Raw genomic sequence first — 15,480 nt, 5'->3', positions numbered from 1 at the left:
CAAAATTAAAAAAATAATTTAATTTCCTCTTTTTATTCTCAAAGGTGATGAAGAATTTGATGAGCTGTGCTTTGAATTTGGCCTTGAATTAGATGAAATTGTAAGTATTGGGTCCAAGAAACTTATAATGCACCCTATTTCTTTTTTTCCTTCTTTGGGCTCTATTCATAAAAGGTTACCGCAAGTTTTCCGCTCAAAACAGCGGATTTTCCCGTCCATTTAGCAAAGTGGGCATTCATAACAGCTGTTCCCGCATGAAAATCTACAATCCCCCAGCAGAGCCAGAAATTTCCGCCTTCTCCAGTGTTTTTCTAGATTTATCTAGAAAAAAGTAACAAAATGGCCATTCATAAAGTTTAGAGGAAGCGGTATGTGGAGGGGAAATACCGCTTCCTCTGATTTTGCGGATTACATACAAGTGAATGGGACAGACCTCCCAGAGAGAGCAGCGCACGGAGGGACTCTGCCGGCTTAAAGAGACTCCGTAACAAAAATTGCGTCCTGTTTTTTATCATCCTACAAGTTCCAAAAGCTATTCTAATGTGTTCTGGCTTACTGCAGCACGTTCTACTATCACCATCTCTGTAATAAATCAACTTATCTCTCTCTTGTCAGACTTGTCAGCCTGTGTCTGGAAGGCTGCCAAGTTCTTCAGTGTTGTGGTTCTGTGATGCATCTCCCCCCTCCAGGCCCCTTTCTGCACACTGCCTGTGTGTTATTTAGATTAGGGCAGCTTCTCTCTGCTCTATTATCTTTTACAAGCTGGATAAATCGTCATTTGAGCTGGCTGGGCTTTCACATACTGATGAATTACATACAGGCAGAGCTGTCTGCACTCTGCAGTAAGAAACAGCCTGACACTTCAGTGGAAGATAGCTGCAGGGGGAAAGAAACACACAAATGATCTCTTGAGATTCAAAAGAAAGGCTGTATACAGCCTGATTGTGTATGGATGTATTTTCTATGTGTGGACATACTGTACATCAACCTACTTCCTGTTTTGGTGGCCATTTTGTTTGTTTATAAACAAACTTTTTAAAACTGTTTTTAACCACTTTTAATGCGGCGGGGAGCGGCGAAATTGTGACAGAGTGTAATAGGAGATGTCCCCTAACACACTGGTACGTTTACTTTTGTGCGATTTTAACAATACAGATTCTCTTTAAGTGTTTCCGCATGCCTTCCGACAGCTTACCGCCAGCCTTCAGCGGGAGATCTCCGCACTTGCATCGCAGCTGCCAACATTTTTTTGAATGACCACCCAGAAGTCTAAAATACCGCTGCGGTATTTTCCCTCCAGGAGTTTTTTCGCCACAACTTTTTTTATGAATAGAGCCCTTTGTGTGCAATTTTTTTCTTCTTCTTGGGGGGAAAAAAAGATACAACTTTGTTAAACCACTTTTCTACTGAGGTTGTTTTCACAGTTCAGGGCAGCTCTGATTTCTTTGGCAAAAACATTATCGCTTCCTATTACACCTAAATGATATATGTATGAAGGTTGTTTTTTTTTAGGAAAAATTAGGCTTTTTGTGGTGAAATCTTTTTTAGTAATTACCTTATTTTCTATGCATTTTAACCACTTGCCGACTGCCCACTACCTATGGTCGTCGGCAAGGTGGCTCCCCCAGGACCGCGTAACGCCGATCGCCGATCATAAAAAAAAATGTCATTTACAGAGATATTTCTCCCACCCAGCATGGGTATGAGTAAAAATACACCCCAAAACACATTATACTATTTCTCCTGAGTACGGCGATGCCACGTGTGACACTTTTTTGCAGCCTAGGTGCGCTAAGCGGCCCAAAGTTCTATGAGCACACTTAGGCTTTACAGGGGTGCTTACAATTTAGCACCCCCAAAATGCCATGACAGTAAACACACCCCACAAGTGACCCCATTTTGGAAAGTAGACACCCCAAAGTATTCAGAGAGGGGCATAGTGAGTCCGTGGCAGATTTCATTTTTTTTTGTCACAAGTTAGCAGAAATGGAAACTTTTTTTTAATTTTATTTTTTTCTCACAAAGTGTCATTTTCCGCTAACTAGCACAGAAAGTTAAAAAAAAAATCTTTTTTTTTGACAAAATTCATGTGTTTTTTGATGAATATAATAAAAACTAAAAATCACAGCAGCAATTAAATAGCACCAAAAGAAAGCTGTATTAGTGACAAGAAAAGGAGGTAAAATTGATGTAGATAGTAGGTTGTATGACCGAGCAATAAACCGTTAAATCTGCAGTGGTCTGAATGGAAAAAAAGTGTCTGGTCCTTAAAGGTGCATACACACATCAGACTATAGTCTTTGGAAAATGAAAGATCACAGACCAATCTTACCACCCTTTATGTATTATGAGAGCCATACTCTACACAGTCTTTTCTATGGAGCTGAACTCCACATCAGAAAAAAATCTTTGCAAGATGCTGCACACACAGATGCTGTACAGACACAAAAGATCAGTATCTGCAAAAGATCTGTTCCTGCCAAAAATCCATTCCTGCAAATTGCAATGATAGTCTATGAGATCTGCAGATCATCATACACACATTATTTAACTGACATTCATCTGCAGATGAAGCAATCATCCGCAGATCTGAAAATCCATCCTGGTGGATCTGATCTACAGATGAATGTCAGTTAAATCATGTGTGTATGATGATCTGCAGATCACATAGACTATCATTGCAATTTGCAGGAATGGATTTTTGGCAGGAACAGATCTTTTGCAGATACTGATCTTTTGAGTGTGTGCAGCATCTGTGTGTGCAGCATCTTGCAAAGATTTTTTTTCTGATGGGGAGTTCAGCTCCATAGAATAGACTGTGTAGGTATGGCTCTCATACTACATGAAGGGTGGTAAGATTGGTCTGTGATCTTTCATTTTCCAAAGACTACAGGATCTTCTCAAAAAATTAGCATATTGTGATAAAGTTAATTATTTTCTGTAATGTACTGATAAACATTATGCTAGGTACACACCATACAATTTTCTGTTAGATTTTCTCTTAGATTTACCTGCCAAATAGCTTTTTTCCATGTTGTAGGTAAATCTAACAGAAGAATCTAACAGAAAATTGTATGGTGTGTACCTAGCATTACACTTTCATATATTTTAGATTCATTACACACAACTGAAGTAGTTCAAGCCTTTTATTGTTTTTCTTATTGATGATTTTGGCATACAGCTCATGAAAACCCAAATTTCCTTTCTCAAAAAAATAACATATTTCATCCGACCAATAAAAGAAAAGTGTTTTTAAAACAAAAAAAGTCAACCTTCAAATAATTATGTTCAGTTATGCACTCAATACTTGGTCGGAAATCCTTTTGCAGAATTGACTGCTTCAATGTGGCGTGGCATGGAGGCAATCAGCCTGTGGCACTGCTCAGGTGTTATGGAGGCCCAGGATGCTTCAATAGCGGCCTTAAGCTCATCCAGAGTGTTGGGTCTTGTGTCTCTCAACTTTCTGTTCACAATATCCCACAGATTCTCTATGGGGTTCAGGTCAGGAGAGATGGCAGGCCAATTGAGCACAGTGGTCCAAAGTACTTTTTTCGGATGAAAGCAACTTTTACATGTCATTCGGAAATCAAGGTGCCAGAGTCTGGAGGAAGACTGAGGAGAGGGAAATGTCAAAATGCCTGAAGTCCAGTGTCAAGTACCCACAGTCAGTGATGGTCTGGGGTGCCATGTCAGCTGCTGGTGTTGGTCCACTGTGTTTTATCAAGGGCAGAAGATTTTGGAGCACTTCATGCTTCCATCTGCTGAAAAGCTTTATGGAGATGAAGATTTCATTTTTCAGCACGACCTGGCACCTGCTCACAGTGCCAAAACCACTGGTAAATGGTTTACTGACCATGGTATTAGTGTGCTCAATTGGCCTGCCAACTCTCCTGACCTGAACCCCATAGAGAATCAGTGGGATATTGTGAAGAGAGAGTTGAGAGACGCAAGACCCAACACTCTGGATGAGCTTAAAGGGACACTTAAGCCAGGAAAAAAAAATGAGTTTTACTCACCTGGGGCTTCTACCAGCCCCCTGCAGCAGTCCTGTGCCCTCGCAGCCACTCACTAATCCTCTGGTCCCCTGCTGCCAGCTAGTTTCCTTTTTGCCGACAGGCCCGTCAGGACTGGCTGCGCGTACCTTTTTCCTGCATTCTCGACTGTAATTAGCGCTATTGCGGGCCGCAATGCGTACAAAAATACGCGTTGCCGCATTACGCACGCATAGATATGCGGCATATTTTTGTACGCGTTGCGGCCCGCAATAGCGCTAATTACAGTCGGGAATGCGGAAAAAGCTACGCATGGCCAGTCCTGATGGGCCTGTCGGCAAAAACGAAACTAGCTGGCGGCGGGGGACCAGAGGATTAGTGAGTGACTGCGAGGGCACAGGACTGCTGCAGGGGGCTGGTAGAAGCCCCAGGTGAGTAAAACTCATTTTTTTTTCTGGCTTAAGGTTCACTTTAAAGAGAATCTGTATTGTTGAAATCGCACAAAAGTAAACATACCAGTGTGTTAGGGGACATCTCCTATTACCCTCTGTCACAATTTCGCCGCTCCTCGCCGCATTAAAAGTGGTTAAAAACAGTTTTAAAAAGTTTGTTTATAAATAAACAAAATGGCCACCAAAACAGGAAATAGGTTGATGTACAGTATGTCCACACATAGAAAATACATCCATACACAAGCAGGCTGTATACACCCTTCCTTTTGAATCTCAAGAGATCATTTGTGTGTTTCTTTCCCCCTGCAGTTCTCATGCACTGAAGTTTCAGGCTGCTCTTTTCTTCCTGCAAACAGCTTTGCCCTTGTTTGTAATTCCCCAGTATGTGAAACCCCAGCCAGCTCAGAGGACGATTTATCCAGCTTGTAAAAGATAAGAGAGAAGAGAGAAGCTGCCCTAATCTAAATAATACACAGGCAGAGAGGGGCCTGGAGGGGGGAAATGCATCACAGAACCACAACACTGAAGAACTTGGCAGCCTTCCAGACACAGGCCTGACAAGTCTGACAAGAGACAGATAAGTTGATTTATTACAGAGATGGTGATAGTAGAACGTGCTGCAGTAAGCCAGAACACATTAGAATAGCTTTTGGAACTTGTAGGATGATAAAAAACAGGATGCAATTTTTGTTACGGAGTCTCTTTAAGGCCGCCATCGAAGCATCCTGGGCCTCCATAACACCTGAGCAGTGCCACAGGCTGATTGCTTACATGCCACGCCGCATTGAAGCAGTCAATTCTGCAAAAGGATTCCCAACCAAGTATTGAGTGCATAACTGAACATAATTATTTGAAGATTGACTTTTTTGTTTTAAAAACACTTTTCTTTTAATGGTCAGATGAAATATGCTAATTTTTTGAGATAGGAAATTTGGGTTTTCATGAGCTGTATGCCAAAATCAATATTAAAACAATAAAAGGCTTGCACTACTTCAGTTGTGTGTATTTGAATCTAAAATATATGAAAGTCTAATGTTTATCAGTACATTACAGAAAATAATGAACTTTATCATAATATGCTAATTTTTTGAGAAGATCCTGTATAGTCTGATGTGTGTATGCACCTTAAGGGGTTTTATGGTTGCAATCCTTCAAGGGGAACTGAAGAGAGAGGTATATGGAGGCTGCCATGTTTATTTCCTTTTAAGCAATACCAGTTGCCTGGCAGCCCTGCTGATCCTCTGCCTCTAATACTATTAGCCTTAGACCCTGGACAAGCATGCAGCAGATCAGATGTTTCAGTCTTTAAAGTCAGATCTGACAAGACTAACGGCATGCTTGTTTCTGGTGTTATTCAGATACTACTGCAGAGAAACAGACCAGCAGGGCTGCCAGGCAACTGGGATTGATTAAAAGGAAATAAATATGGCAGCCTCCGTATACCTCTTACTTCAGTCCCCCTGTAAGTGGTTAAAGGGAAAATAAAGGGAAGAATGAAAAAAACAAAACGCTAATTATCCATTTACATCCGTTACAGGTTTAATGTAAACCGTTCTATTGTACATTAAACCCACACATTTTGTTTCTCTCTCCTGATTATAAAAAAAAAAAAGTCATTCAAGCGCATCATGAATCAGGAACAGACTGTATACTTTACTCATTGCTGCCTCTCCTTTCTTCTTCAGTGTTTATTTTGTACATATTTACTTTCAAATCCTGCTGTTGAATTCCCTGGTGGTGGTGGGTAATGCCATTCCTTTTGAACCCTGTAGCCTTTTTATCAGCTCAGAGATAGTATTATGTATGATTTTGTAGAGGGTAGAGTACCGTGACTTATTTTAACATCCTTTGGTTAAATTATACCTGACCCAATGCAAAGGTCAGGTACTGTAAGCACAGAGGTGTGTTCATGCTGGATCCACATACCTCTGTGTTAGCTGTTCCTCTCCTCACTCCCTGGTCCCTGTAATCAGAGTACTTCTGAAGCTTGCCACAGAGTCCCGAAGGTGCACATTTTAAACAGGGACCAGCGGTGGAATGAGAGTACAGAGAGAGGACACAGAAGGTTCTATGGGGTCCCGAGCTCTATCTCTCTCCATAGGTAAGTATCTAAAGGTTTGCTTTAAAGGGAACCTGAAGCGAGGAAAATTATTTAAAATAAACACATGACGTAGCTGCAAAAGAATATTACATACTAACCTCACTGTCGGTTCCTCTGAGGTTCACAATTTTCTTCTTGCAGTGATCCCTTCCAGTTCTGACAATATTTTGTCAGAACTGAAATATACCAGTTACTGTCAGTTATATATCAGCAGCTGTCAGTTAAAACTAAATGTCCATGTTTCCCAATGGCTCAAGTGGGTGATATTACAGTTTAACAGTGTGCTGACCAGGAAGCTGTTATGGGTAATGGCCATTTTTAAAATGGAGGACCGAGAAATCCATTGATCACAGTGGACAAATGGGACGCAGGAGAGGAGAAAGAGATTTAGTAGACTACACAGGAGGTAAGTATGACCTGTGTATGGTTATTTTGACTTTTTATTTTCAGTTCAGGTTCTCTTTAAGCATAGAGCTCATTCCCAATATTTACCTTACAGAAACTTACAGAAACAGTCCTCACTGCCTGTAATCCTCTGACATTACTTCAAAATAACAGGAAGCAGAGTCACAGGATCAGAGAATTCCAAGCTGCAGCTGACCAGTATGTAATAAACCATCAGCTGCAGCTCTGTATGTCCTAATATACATCTATATGTACTATATCTCAATATAGAAATATATAGTAAATGAGTTGTCATTGTGCACTGTGGAGGGGAACACAGTAAATCATTCCTTATGGAGTAGTGTTTGGGAATTGGCCCCTATGTACAGCACCATCCTCAAAGCAAATGCTAACTGGGAAAGCAGTGCTTTGATTCAAGTCATTTGCTTCACATGGGTTGTGATGAAAGACTAAAAAAGCCTTTTGCCTTTTTAAAGAGGATACCCATTTTTACCTTAAAAGACAACTACAAAAGAGAGGGATAAAGAGGCTGCCATATTTATTTCCTTTTAAACAATTCCAGTTGCCTGGTAGCCCTGCTGGTCTATTTGGCTGCAGTAGTTGAATCGCACCAGAAACAAGCATGCAAATAATCCTCTCAGATCTGACAATAATGTCAGAAACACCTGATCTGCTGCATGTTTGTTCAGGGTCAAAGGTTAAAAGTATTAGGGGATCAGCAGGATAGCCAGGCAACTGGTATTGTTTAAAAGGAAATAAATATGACAGCCTCTATATCCCTTTGTCACAGTTGTACTTTACCCTGGTTTCATTGTCAGATTGGTATGTAACCCTGCCCTCCTTGTGCTGTTTAGCCAAGGATATGATGTCATGCAGCTTTCTCCCCCAAAGTGCTCTGGGAGATCATGTGATGTTCCTGTTCACTTCCAAGAGGAATACAAATGTACAATGTTATCTATTAGCTAATCCATTCATTAATATATGCATTACAGACCCTCTTTATGTTCATTATTCAATGAACATAAAGTAGGAATGCTAATAGAATTTTATTTTTACACTCCAGACTTCAGAGAAGGAAATCCTAAGTAAAGAAAAGGGTGATGTAAAAGCTGAAGGAGCCTCAGATGTTGTTCTCTTCAAGATTGATGTACCTGCTAACCGCTATGATTTGCTCTGTTTGGAGGGCTTGGTACGAGGACTACAGGTCTTCAAGGAAAGGTATTGTGTTTTTACTGTGTTATCACAGCTACATGGATATTCAGGATGGTGGTCACATCACAGGATCCAGTAACTGTCCAATGAAAAGATCTGTGCATGTTATGGCCAGAGTAGCTAGTAAGCAGAAGTTACCAATGGTTTTATCTTAGAGGAAAACGGAAGCGTTTAAAGGACAACTATAGTGAGAGGTATATGGAGGCTGCCATATTTATTTCCCAATGAACAATACTAGTTGCCTGGCAGACCAGCTGATCTATTTGGCCCAGAAACAAGCATGAAGCTAATCTTGTCAGATCTGACAATAATGTCAGAATCACCTGATCTGCTCCATGCTTGTTTAGGGTGTATGGCCAAAATTATTAGAGGCAGAGGATCAGCAGGATAGCCAGGCAACTGGTATTGCTCAAAAGGAAATAAATATGGCAGCCTCCATATCACTCTCACTACAGTTGTCCATTAAGGCCTCTTTCACAGTGGGACGTTGCGTTTGATGCGACGTTAAAGTCACACAACGGGCCCATAACACAGCGCATGTAGGTTATAAAATTGGACGTTATTTTGCACTGCGTTGTGTCTCTTGGTGCACTGTTATGTGTGGAACACACATAACGCAGCAAATGTATTGCTAAACGCACAGCATGCAGCACGTTCTAAATATTGCTACACGTTACACACAACGCAACGTGTGCACTGTGAATGTCGCACAGACTTTGTATTGCTGTGTGTTGGTCTGCGTTGGAACATTTTCTAACGTGCGACTTTAACGTCGCACTGTGAAAGAGGCCTAAAGGAAACTCAGTCAGAAGCATATGGAGGCAGCCATATTTATTTGCCTAAAAAAAAAAACAGCTGCCTAGTGTCTTGCTGACTTAGACTTGGCAGTAGTGTCTGTTTAATTGCATCAGAAAACAGCACTGTAGCAGACCCAATTTGGGTTGGAGAGCTGAGAGAAGCTCTTTTGCATAGATAACTGAAGCTTCTTAAATCTTCTTGCACGGGAAAAAGCATGAGAATCATTTTGTTGCTACAAACGTGCTATTTCTTAGCTGTACTACACGTACAATGCATTATAGCATACGTGTATTTTCGCTTCAGGTTTGCTTTAACTGTACGCTTTTTGTGCACATAAAGACAAATACACACAAAAGCATAACTTGCGTTAAAGGCACACAACGTATACAGATATAATGCACATTATATCAGCAACCTATATGTTGTGCGCAAAGCACAAGCGTCAGTAAAGATTAGTGAATCAAGCCCATTGTCATTTAAAATTTGAGAAATGGAACACCTTGTCCCAGGCTCACCAGTCTTTTTTTTTTTTTTTTTTTTTTTAACAGTTGAAGGTTTATTGCGTTTTTCAAGTGAACACAAAGTTAAGCACAGAGCATACTGTGATGTATACAAACGAAGTGCAGATTACATATTATTGCATTGAAGACATTGTGGCTTGGTACAGTAGTAAACAGATTATATTACGTCCTTTCTTTGCATATCAAGTGCCTGGTTATTGATATCAGAGCTGCTCTGTAAAGAGGGAGGGTAAGATTAGAAGTGGGTATTAAACACCCACCGAAGAAAGGAGGATAAAGGAAAGAAAAGAGAAGAAAATAAAGAGTTGTCCGCCTCCGACCCGCGACCCCGTCTCGTCCCTAATCTGGGATTGGGATGAAATTTTCATTTGTTGGGTCCAGGATTCTGCTCTCCCAGACTCCCCATATTTTACTGAATTTCTTAGGACTCTTTCTGTTTAAGTACGTCGCCCTATACAAGGGTAGTGCGTTATTGATAGTTCTGGCCCACATTCCAAGTGTAGGAGTGGACTGTTTCTTCCAGAGTTTTAAGATTTCCTTTCTAGCATAAAAACAAAGCAGTCGTACCAAGTATTGCCTATGAGTTGAAAGGTTAGGTTTATCCAATTTCCCGAGTAGGAGTATGTCCATGTCTAGCGGAAATGAGGTTTGTAACAATGTATTGATTATGTTAAGGACATTTTCCCAAAACGGAATGATCTTAGGACATGACCAGAAAATGTGTGTGAAGTTTCCCGTCCCCACCAGACATCTCCAGCAGACGTCTGAGTTGATGCTGCTCATCCTGTGCAATCTTTCAGGAGTGAGATAGACTCTGTGTAGGAATTTAGTTTGGATGAGCTGATCGCTAGCCGCAACTACCGTGGTAGGGAATTCTGCCAGGATTGAGTCCCAGTCCTTTTCAGTCAAGGTAGGTATATCAGCTGACCATTTTTGGAAGCCTTTGTTAATTCTTGGATGGTTACAATTAAGAAGTTCAGTGTAGATGGCTCACCAGTCTTCACCGCTGGTATTTATGTAGAAAACTGTGAAATTTCAGGCCAGTGGAGGTTTTCAACTTTTTATGTGTTTAACCACTTTACCCCCGCGCGTACGTATTTCTCCGTCCCTTTTTCCATCCTTTAACCCCCAGGGATGGAGAAATACGTACTTTCCGCGCTCCCGCCGTTGTCCGCGCTCCCGCTCGTAAACACGCCGCCCGCCGCTAGTAAACACGCCGCCGGCCGCTCGCCCGGAGATCAATGAACGGGAAAATCCATTCCCGTTCGTTGATCTCAGCCCCGCAATGATCCGCTGCCGCTCGGCTGAGCAGCTCGACCATTGTGGGGAAAAAAAAAGTTCTCAGCCTTTTTCTACTTCCTGCAAGTGTCCTTCCGGATGCTTGCAGGTCGCATAAACAAAATGTTACTGTGGCCATCTTGTGGCCAAATAGTAAAAAAACATCCAAAGCATTTTTCACATAGAAATAAATTAGTTTAACACACAATTTTAACCCTTTACCTCCCACACTGCCCAATTTTTTTTTCTTGTAATTTAAAAAAAAAAAAAAAAATTACAATTAAAAAAAAAATACATAAATAGTTACCTTAGGGACTGAACTTTTTAAATATTTATGTCAAGAGGGTATAACACTGTTACTTTATAAACTACGGGCTTGTAATTAGGGATGGACACAAAACTGAAAAAAATGCACCTTTATTTCCAATTAAAATATTGGCGCCAAACATTGTGATAGGGACATAATTTAAATGGTTTTATAACCGGGACAAAAGGGCACATACATTTCATGGGTTTTAATTACAGTAGCATGCATTATTTAAAAACTATAAAGGCCAAAAACTGAAAAACAATATTTTTTTTCCCACGTTTTTTCCTATTTTCCCATTAAAACACATTTAGAATAAAATTATTCTTGGCATAATGTCCCACCTAAACAAAGCCTAATTGGGGGCGAAAAAAACAAGATATAGTTCATTTTATTGCGATAAGTAATGATAAAGTTATAGACGAATGAATGGAAGGAGCGCTGAAAGGTGAAAATTGCTCTGGTGGTCAGGGGGTAAAACCCCTCAGTTGGGAAGTGGTTAAAGGATACCCAAAGTGGCATGAGGAGATAGACATGTGTATGTACAGTGCCTAGCAAACAAATAACTATGCTTTTTTTCTTTCTCGGCCTGAAAGAGTTAAATATCAGGTATGTAAGTTGCTGACTCAGTCCTGACTCAGACAGGAAGTGTCTACAGCGCGACCCTCACTGATAAGAAATTCCAACTATAAAACACTATCCTAGCAGAAAATGGCTTCTGAGAGCAAGAAAGAGAAAAAAAGGGGAATTTCTTATCAGGGAGGGTCACACTGTAGTCACTTCCTGTCTAAGTCAGGACTGAGTCAGCCACATACATACCTGATATTTAACTCTTTCTGGCAGAGAAAAAAAAAAAGGAACACAGCATAGTTATTTGTGTGCTAGGCACTGTACATACCCATGTCTAACTCATTATGTCACATGCCAGTTCGGGTATCGTTTAATGATGTCATTAATGTCTACTGTTTTTTTCACTCACATTATAGGATAGACGCTCCTAGGTACAAGCGCATTACACCACCAGAGAGCCAACTACAAAGACTTCTTATTACAGAGGAGGTGAGGTTATCGTATGATTTCAACTTGTCGGTTTTGTGCATGACATACTGACTGGAATGCAAGAGAACCTGCTTTAAGTAGACTAATGCCTGGTACACACATCTAATTTTGATTGACCAATTTTACGACCTCCATACAGTTTGAGGGCCAACAGATATTGAACACTATGAACAGATTGTGTAGATAAGCTCTCATGTTACATGGAAGTGATAAAATTGCCCATTCATTGGCCATTCGATGTGTGCATGAGGCTTTAAAGAGGAACTAAGAACAAGAAAAGTTTCTTTTGCTACCACTGATAAATACTAGTGGATATCATGTCTGCCTATTCCTTGTCAGAAATGTCATCAGTGGTGTTCACTGGTTTATGGCACAACACATGATGGCATCTGGGACTATGTTTTGCTGTAAGCTCTGGGCTTGCAGGATCTCATTACTGACACGCCCCCTTGACATTTTCTTCAGATGTTTATAAAACCTCATGCTTTGTGTTTTCCTTGCCCAAAAACAATTGTTCGCATTTGTTTCAGATGTAGAGTGTTTACGAAGTGGAAAATCCAGTGCCAACACATGCAGTTTTCGCAGCATGCATCTTCTGTTTGTCCTCCCCTCTCCATAGTATATAGCATGTTCCAAGTAGCATGTCTGTACAATTATCATTAATTAACTGTCAACCTGCAGGAATCGGGAGCAATCATTTTAATTGACAGAAATGTATATTGTATACATCTAAGGCCTTGTTCACAGTGGTGTGGGGCAACATAACGTCTGCTTTCTAACATTGCTTGCCACAGGGCAATGCACTACCTATAGTGATGTTCACAGTGTGGAAGGTGCATTGCGGTACAATGGGGTGCAGTAAGGTAACACATTAAATGCCTCAATTCACTAAGCTTAACTCCTGTCTTTTATAACTCTTCTGAGCTGTTTTACAGTTATCACAATTATATCACCATGGTGATAACTGTAAAACCGCTCAGAAGAGTTATTAAAGACAGGAGTTAAGCTTAGTGAATTGAGGTATGCAGTGTGTTGCTGCAAAACACGGGCATTGACAGGTACAGTGAAGCAGGATTAGCTCTGTTGCAGGATCGCCTTTCCTCTTCTGCCACTGAGCTGCACTGTAACACTGACATCTTCCTCTGGGTCCGGATTACACGATATGCCATGTGATCGGGACCCGGAGGAGGATGTCAGCATTACAGTGCCACTCAGTGGTGGAAGAGGAGAGCTGACCCTGCCTCTGTATCAGATAAGTATCAGGGGCTCCCTGCGCCGCTCTGCATTAGGCTTAAGGAGGCAGCCTGAGTATAGCCGGCCGCAGCAGTCCTGCTCCAAGTTACCTAAAACGAGATAACTCGAGAGGGGCAATTGAAAGGTTAAAGATGAAAATAGTGTGAATAATAGTGTTGTTCCCTGTTCACCTTTTCTCACAATGTAAAACCTGGGAGGGGGAGCTAGGGCTTTTATTTTCACTTGGTTGTGCATGGAGTTACATGTCTACTTTAATGTTTCATCTTTTCTTCTTTAAACAATGAAAATGTTTAAAAATGTTGACCAGTATACTGATGTAGGTCTGGTTCACACTGCAAGAGCTTTTTTCAGTGATAGTGATTTGAAAAGCTCTTGCTAATGCAATGCTATGGGGGATTTTTATCACATCGCTCCAGTGTGAACACACACATAGGATAACATTAGCAGGATCTTTTAAATTCACAAAGCACTTAGAAAAAGCTCTTGTGGTGTGAACCAGCACTTATTTTCAGCCCTATAGTGGGTAATACCGCATTTTACATTAAATATTTAATAAATGTATATTGAGCTATTCTGAATGTAAAGGTTTGCAATGTTATGTCTGTAATGATCCATCCTTGTGATCTATGCAGTGATTTGGTTGTAAGTCAGTATGTCATACTGTGCTTTCTGTATGCATTAGACTGCTGCAGTGCGCCCCTATGCAGTTGCTGCTGTGCTCCGGAACATAACCTTCACCCAGGAACGATATGAAAACTTCATTGACCTGCAGGAAAAACTGCATCAGAACATATGCAGGTAATTATTTCTCCTCCTCTATGTGTATTTAGGTTTTTCAGGGCATGCAGTGCAGGGAGAGGAACACATTGACTACTCTCAGCACCTTCTTTTCTATTCAGAGTAAGTTATAGCATACCTGGACTGACATGTGACATGGAGGTTGATGCACAAAGCTGTGCACAATATTAACCACTTCAGCCTAACTGGACGAGTATACACGTCGAGTGTAATTGTGGAGAGTGCCCCACCAGTTTGTTACTAAATTAGGCACATGTATCATTTTATCTGGGGCAAGTTGTAGAATACATTTTGGTGTGTTTTAAAGCTTGGACCCACATCACATGAGAAATCGGTAGGGACAAACTCAATCCAACATACAAATTCATTTTCAAAATTATAATCAAACTTGGGAAAGTATTAGTATAGCTACACAAGACATGTGGGGTGACATTTTAACCGTGATAAGTAGTAAATGGATTTTAGAGTTAAGGGCTATGTCTTGTGTATTCTTTTTAGTAATAAACTGAATCCAAAGCAATAACAATTTTGTATACTCTGTACCAAAACCAAGACTTGTAAAATTAAAACAAAGTAAAATAATATAAAAGGAAATCGCTATATTGTTATCTTAGGAACTTGGCTTTTTAAATATGTATGCCATGAGAGTATATTACTGTTATTTTTACAAATAAGGTTTTGTAATCATCAGTAGTGGTCAATGAGAAAGCAAAATACACAAAACAGAATAAAAGACACCTTTATTTCCAAATACAATGTTGTCACCATACATTGTACTAGTAACATAATCTAAATGTTGTAATAACCAGGATGGATAAGCAAATAAAATGTGTGGGTTTAACTTATAGATAGAGCTGTTTATTGTAAAGCTACAATGGATGTAAATTGAGAAATAGTGTGTTTTTTCAATTTTTCTTTTGTTATTTTCCCTTTTAAAAATGCATAGAAAATAAGGTAATTACTACACAAAAATATTACTCACTAAAAGCTTAATTTGTCCTGAAAAAAAAAAAACAATACATAGATCATTTAGATGTGACAAGTAGTATTAAAATTATTGGAAAATGAATGGGAGCAGCGCTGATATGTGAAAATTGCTCTCGTCCTGAAGTGGTTAAGGTCACCGCCACCAGCAGTGTATCGGGAGTTACGCTATTAGCGTGCTTGGCTATGGAGTCAGAGCAATTTTGGGTACCTGGAGTCTGAGTCGATGGTTTCATAAACTGAGGAGTCGGATGATTTTTGTACCAAATCCACAGCCCTGGTAAGTATTAGACTAAGGAGACGGAGTCATAGCCATTTT

General features: G+C 40.3%; 1 protein-coding gene across 1 annotated transcript in view; it reads left to right on the top strand.

The window, feature by feature from the left end:
• The window catches only part of FARSB (phenylalanyl-tRNA synthetase subunit beta), an 81,697-nt gene that overhangs the window by 6,328 nt on the left and 59,889 nt on the right, over positions 1–15,480 (top strand). The window contains exons 2-5 of the mRNA XM_068280559.1: positions 45–100; positions 8,014–8,168; positions 12,053–12,125; positions 14,062–14,177. Coding sequence (XP_068136660.1) covers positions 45–100; positions 8,014–8,168; positions 12,053–12,125; positions 14,062–14,177 — 400 coding nt within the window. The remainder of the gene's footprint in view (positions 1–44; positions 101–8,013; positions 8,169–12,052; positions 12,126–14,061; positions 14,178–15,480) is intronic.

Source organism: Hyperolius riggenbachi, chromosome 4 (genome assembly GCF_040937935.1).
Source record: "Hyperolius riggenbachi isolate aHypRig1 chromosome 4, aHypRig1.pri, whole genome shotgun sequence".
NCBI classification, from domain to species: Eukaryota; Metazoa; Chordata; class Amphibia; order Anura; family Hyperoliidae; genus Hyperolius; species Hyperolius riggenbachi.
The sequence above is the reverse complement of the archived record's forward strand: the minus strand, read 5'-3'. Positions and strand labels throughout refer to the sequence as shown.